This window comes from Camarhynchus parvulus, chromosome 17 (genome assembly GCF_901933205.1).
Source record: "Camarhynchus parvulus chromosome 17, STF_HiC, whole genome shotgun sequence".
Classification (NCBI taxonomy): domain Eukaryota; kingdom Metazoa; phylum Chordata; class Aves; order Passeriformes; family Thraupidae; genus Camarhynchus; species Camarhynchus parvulus.
The window spans coordinates 2,356,943-2,363,250 of NC_044587.1; the positions used below are offsets into that span (position 1 = coordinate 2,356,943).

General features: G+C 60.7%; 1 protein-coding gene across 1 annotated transcript; it reads right to left on the reverse strand.

Moving 5' to 3' along the window:
• Window positions 1-353: 353 nt before the first annotated feature.
• Window positions 354-6,308, reverse strand: LHX3 (LIM homeobox 3). The gene is made up of 6 exons (XM_030961461.1): window positions 6,201-6,308; window positions 3,442-3,613; window positions 3,053-3,255; window positions 2,741-2,892; window positions 2,478-2,649; window positions 354-932 (listed from the first exon to the last, which is right to left on the reverse strand). The coding sequence occupies exons 1-6, from the start codon at window positions 6,268-6,270 to the stop codon at window positions 514-516; spliced, it is 1,188 nt and encodes a 395-aa protein (XP_030817321.1). The 5' UTR covers window positions 6,271-6,308; the 3' UTR covers window positions 354-513.

The following is a 6,308-nucleotide window of genomic DNA, read 5'->3' on the forward strand; positions in this document are numbered from 1 at the left end:
AGTAAAACAAAACATACCGCATTGGTGCACTTTTAAAAAATCTGTTGGAAGAACAGAGAAGTTTCCTACCATGGATTTCTGAAGTGATTCACTATGAACATTTCTCCTATAGAAATATAGACATTGTCACAACTTTCACTGTGGATGAGGATTTTATTTTCCCTTTAAAATGTTTCGGTGTGGATGAGTGACGGAGCAAGTCCTTGCTTTGGAGAATGCACCGAAAACAAAACGCAAAATACCTCATATCAAATCTGTAAAGCACAAGTACTGGTGTTTGGTAAAGACACAAGAGTCAGTTTGGTTGGGACGCTCCGGGTGCCAATGGCTGCAGTGCCAGGGCCTTTGTCCACCATCATCTTCATCACCATCATGCCAGGCTCATCTCTGAAATCCCCTCTGCTCCCTCCGTGTCACGGCACTCACGGCTGTCCCTCTGTCCTTTCCAAGAGCAGGTGACATTTAACAGCACCAAGTCCTTTCCCTTCCCACTGCCTAGGGGTGGCCCCTGTATCAAAACTGAGCGTGGTCGACCTCATCCAGCCAGGAGGCCGGGCTGGCCGGGAAATCCGGGTACCCCCCGCTGCTGCCGGTGGAGAGGTCGGAGCTCGGTCCATTCCCGGCCAGGACCCGCATGGGCTGGGGCACCCCTGGTCCGCTCTGTCCCATGATGGCCAGGCCGTTGTCTGGGTACACCAAGCTGGAGATTAAGGGCTGGTGGCCTGGCAGCGCCTGCAGGGACGCCGGGGACGGGGGGATGCCGTAGGGGCTGGTGGAGCGCAGGTCGTGGAACTGCTCCTGGGCCGGGATCCCGCCGTGCTCCAGGGCAAAGCTGCCGTTGGTGCCGGCCTGCCGCCCCAGCGCCGGCGAGGCTTCGTTCAGGGCGCTGTAAATCCCATTGGAATGGCTCATTTCGGACATGGAGGGCTCATCTGCAAGGGAAAGGACTGGTTTTACTGGAAGAGCACTGGTCACCCAGGAACTCCTGCAGACTCCGGGTATAAATAGATTAAAAGGATGGGAGCTGAGCAGTCACGCTCTTCCTCTTGTAATTCTTTATTATTCCCATTCTTGTTGATAAATCTTCATAGGCAGTCATGGGATTAATTTTTTTTTCTGAGTACAAACATCTAATACATCTTGGATTTTAAAACTATGCATGAAAAGTACACATTAAAATATAAGACTGTGATTAAAAAATAATTATTTCAAGGGGAAAAGAATGTCTTCCACCTTTTGTTTTGTTTCAATGTCTTTCCACCTTTTATTTCTATTTGGTTTTGAGATTTTTCTTGAATTTTGATATCACTTTTAGGAGCTACCTGAACCAATGCAAGATAAATTCACCATTGCTCAGCAAAAGAGATATTAAATTAAGATATTTGTCTGCTCAGGAACAGGCTAATGAAACCACAGGAACACAGAATGTATTTGTATGGCTTAAAAACACTCCTGAAAAATGAGCAATATTTTTTAACTTCCCAGCAAAAATAGTTTGTATTTGTTAGGGGCTTTATGGACACTGAGAGCTGTTCTGTTGCCAGGGATACAAACCTGTTTGTGGCATCGAGCTCTCAATAATTGTTTGACATTTTTTAGTTATTATTTATAGACTATTCATATTTAATGAGCTGATACACAGGGTGCATAAACAGACTCGAAAATCAAATAGTTTTTAGGAGCACGGGAGAGGAGCTGAGATGAAAAAGTGTGTGTTTATAAATACACAGTCTGTGTAAATATTTACAGAGGTTTGCATTTCAGTTTCTCTCCCATTCCTAAAAATGATACAAAAATTTGAGATTGAGCTGGGATTGTGTAGAACATGTTCCTGCAAATGTAACCCGGGCCGGGGCCCTGTCCCTGCGGATCTGGAGAGTGCGGGGTGAGCGGCTGCTGGTCTGTCCTGGGCTTGTCACCAGAAATCTCGGCTCCAAAAAGGGGACACTGCTGCAGAAGCCACCTAACATGCGCCAATTTCCTTGTTGCAGCACAGGAACAGCTCCCACAGGACTGAAGAGTCCTAGTGAGCAACTGCAGAAATAAAACCATCCCTAAGTATGACTAAAAAAAAAAATTATCACACTCGTTTTCCCATGGAAACATTCCGTGGTTCTGGGCTTCCCGGTTTTTGTATTTCCAAGAATCCCTTGGAAAGGCCGTGTCCGAGCGGCGGCTCTGACACCGCAGCGCTGCCCGGGGAGCTCTCCCTGCCCCTGTCGCAGCTTTGGGGTCCGGTCGGAGGCAGAGCGGAGCCCCCCGGGCCCGGCCGCCCCTCGCTGCCGCGGCTCCGCTTCCGCCCCGCGGGGAATCCGCGGCTCTGCCCCTCTCCCGCTCGGCCGCTCGGTTTCACCCGCTGTTTCACTACCGCAAACTCCGACCGCGGCCCCGAGCGGGTGAAAGCAGCCGGGGCACGGCAGCAGCTTTGCGGGGAGGACACAGCCCGGAAAAACCCGGCCGGGGCTGCGGGCACCGACCTGTGAAGGAAACCTCGGCGTCGCTGTCGGGCCCCTCCTCCTGGATGCTGTCCTTGTCGGACTTGGATGTCCCCCGGGATCGCTTCATGTTCCTGAAGTACTGCCCCCACCGCTGCCTCCCCGCGTCCTTCTTCAGCCTTTTCTCCTTGGCCCTGCGGTTCTGGAACCAGACCTGCGAGCGGGGCACGCCGGGGAGCTCCGAGCCTGCGGGGCCGCTCCCCGCCCGCCGCCCCCGGCCCGGCCCGCCCGGACCCCGCTCTCACCTGCACCACCCGCATGTCCAGCCCCGTCTCCGACGAGAGCTGCTCCCGGACGTGCCGCGCCGGTTTGGGCGAGTTGTTATAAGCGTTTTTGAGGGTCTCCAGCTGCTTGGCCGTGATGGTGGTGCGGGGCCTCTTGGCCGTAGACTCAGCCTCTGCCGGCACGGGGCGAGTTAGGGGTGAAGTTACACGGGACCCTCCCCGGGCCCTCCTGGCACCCTCCCGCCCGGTGTGTGAGCCTGTCCCGGAGGGCAGGAGCGCCCCAGGCCGCGCCCCTGCTGCCCTCGGGGGTGGAAGGGACGGGGCGAGGGGTACCTCTCTGCTTGGCCGTCTCGTAGTCCGCCTTGCAGACCAGCCTGCTGTCCTCCATGAGGTAGAACTCGTCGCCGGTGGCCAGCTGCCGCTTGCAGACGATGCAGGCGAAGCAGTGCAGGTGGTAAACGAAGTCCTGGGCTCTCCGCACCACCTGGGTCGGGGGAATGCCCTGCTGGCAGGCGGCACACTTCGTCCCGAAGCGCCTGAGCATGGGGGACAGGCGGCGGCCGCTGAGCCGGGGGAGCCGGGCACGGTGCCCGCCGGCCCCGGCGCTGTCCGCGGTGCTGCTCCCGGTGCCGCTGTCCCGGTGCTGAACCCCAAACGCGCCCGGGCTGCCCGCGCTGTGACACCCGCCCGGCCCCGGCCGCCCCCCGGCCCTTCCCACGCACTTGAAGAAATCTTCCTTGCAGTAGACGCCGTCCCCGCGGCTGAAGCACTTCTCGGCCAGCTGCGTCTGGCAGTCGGAGCATTTCAGGCACTTGCTGTGCCAGTGCCGGTCCAGGACTTTGAGGATGAACCTGTCCACGATGTGCTGGTTGCAGCCGGCGCACAGCGGGATCTCTGCGGGGAGGGAGCCCCCGTCAGCCCCGGTGGCCCCGCTGGTCCCTCCGCCTCCCCGACCGGCCCGGCCCGGCCCGCAGCCCCGGGGCTGCCGCCGACCGACGGCGGACCCGGCGTGGCCCGAGGAACAGCACGAAAAAAAGCATTATTCGTTCAAATTCGTTATCGCAGCCTCGTGGAGAGCAGCGAATGCCCGGGCCGAGCACACTCCGGGAGAAACGCCCGGGAAAACCGGGATGAACAAGAAGGGAAGTGATGGAAACGGAATTAACCCCCCGAGCGAGCCGCCGGCCAAGCTGTAATTATCCCAGGCTCTTTTTCCTTTTCCTAAACTTCCAAAATCCATCTGCAGGCAACGGCGGGGGAGCGCGAATGGGGTGAGGAAAGAAACTACCAAAAATTACGAGAATTGCACTGAAAATAAAAACGCAGCAGTCTTGTCCTGTCCCCCTCTAGATACCGACAGAGATTACACAGAAATAGATAAGGATACAGGTATGGAGAAGGAGAGATATAAAAATAAACAGACACAGCAGATAGAGAACGAAATGTACAGATATATAGACATAAATATACAGATTTCAGTATATAGGTATAGATAGAGATAGGTGGGTGAAAATATGGATATGAGGTACATAAATACAGATATATCGGTGTAAATAGAGGCAGAGAGATGTATGACACGGCTGTACAGGAACAGATGGGTACGGACACGAGAGTATTTCTATGTAAAGATAATTCTATGTAGATATAGACGCTGGATCGCCGTGCACAGGGGTAAGAGGTGGAGGTGATAATCGTTATCCTTAACAATTCACCGCGTCCAAACAAACAACCCCAACAGCGGCAGCGCTAAAGGCAGCGGCCCCGGCCAGGATGGAGCTCCGGCACCGGCAGCGGGCACGGTAGCACGGCACAGCCCGGCGATGTCCCGGTCCAGCCCGGTCCGCGGCTCTTACGCTGCATGGCGATCCGCGGGCCGCGGCAGCTCCACTCCCTCAGGCGGGCCGCGGGCTCTGGCGCATCTTCCGCGGGGCGCGGGCGCCGCCGGCCCCAGCCCCGCACCCGCCGCCGGGCCGGGCTCGGAACCGCCGCTCTCCCCCTCTCCGAGCCCCCCCAAATCCGCGGCTGCTGTGCCCCGCTCCGGGCGCTGCCACCCCCGCGGCGCCGGGGATTTAATTCGCTAAAGCGGGTTATTTTTAGACGCCGGCCCTCGCCGCCGGTGCCGGTCTGAAGCGCCGGGCAGGGAGGGCATCGCGGCGCGCTGTATTTAATCCCCCCCGCCCCCGGGCCGGCGGCACATCCCCTCCCGCCGCCCCTTCCCGGCTGCGCCCGGCGGGAGGGACGCGGCTCCGGGGCCCTGGAAAGGAGCCCCGACGGGGCCGGCGGCGGGCGGGGGTCGCGCCGGGGGAGGCGGCGCCGGCCGCTGCCCCGAGCTCGTTGTGAGCCGCAAACCCCGGGATGTGCCCCCGGCCCGGGCAAAGCACCCCACGGTGCGGCCCCCCCGGCGGCGCGAACCCCCCGGGACCGGCCCTCGGCCACGGTAAGCCCCGCCGAGCCCCGCCGAGCCCTTCCCGCTGCCTCCCCGGGCCCCGACGGAGGCCAGGACCGCGGGGCCGTGAACGAGCGTCGTGTCCTGCGGGAAAACGGAGTTTGCGCGTCCTTCGTTCTACCGGGGGCTCGATTTCGGCGGTGTCGCCTCTGCCCCTGGGGAGCTCGAGCAGCTCCCGGTTGCCGGGTCAGAGGCGCAGCTGCCGCGATGTGCGCACCGCGGACAGCCCACGGGGACAGCCACGGAAAGGCGGACCGGGGTAGGACCGGCGGCACTGGCTCGTTCACAGCGGCTGCTGGGCCGCTCTGTCGGTCCCGCTGACGGTGACACCTCTGTCCCTGCACACCGGCGGAGCCCCCTCCCCGCTTCGTCGTTGATTTTTTTTTTTAAGCCACATCGACAGCTTTCGATGTTGGCGAGAACCGGGACAGCCCCGCTCCGCTGCCCCGAACCCGGCTCGGGCTCCCACGTTGAGCCCCGGAGCCCCGGGGCTAGCGCAGCCGGGTTCTGCCCGCCCCGCCAGGAGAAACGTTCGTTCAACGGGACGAAAAAAACATTTAAAAGAAGAATTAACGGAGTTTTTCTAAAGTGGGGGAAAAGCCGCGTGGGAGCCGGGCAGGGGGGCGCGGGGGGTCCCCGCAGTCGGAGGGAACCGTCGGGCAGCGGGAAGTCCCCGTTTCGTCCCCGTCCTCGTTGAGCGGGGAGCGGTGGGACCCGGGGCGGGAGCCGCCGCTCCGCCGGGCCGGGCAGAGCTCCCGTGAGCGCCGCTTTTCCCCGGGATCGACGGGGACCTGGAGCAGCCGCGGGGCCGGCAGCGAGGGGGGCTCTGATACCGGGGACGAGGCAGGAGAGAGCGAGTGAGCGCGGGACGGAGCAGGACGGATCCCCCGATGCCGTCGGGCCGCCCTTCCCCGCAGCCAGCCCCGACCGCGGCCCCGACGGTGTCCCCGGGACACAGACGGAGCACGGCCGGCCCCAGAGCAGCCGCCGCTGCCTCCGCGGGGGGACGCGGAGATCTGCGCGCCTCCCCCTCACCTGGGCTCCGCGGGAAGGGGCAGAGCTCCGCTGCCTTCTCCGAACCGGCGCGGACCCGCTCCAGCAGCATCGCGGCCTCCGTGGGCGCCGTCCGAAGTGCGCGGGTGG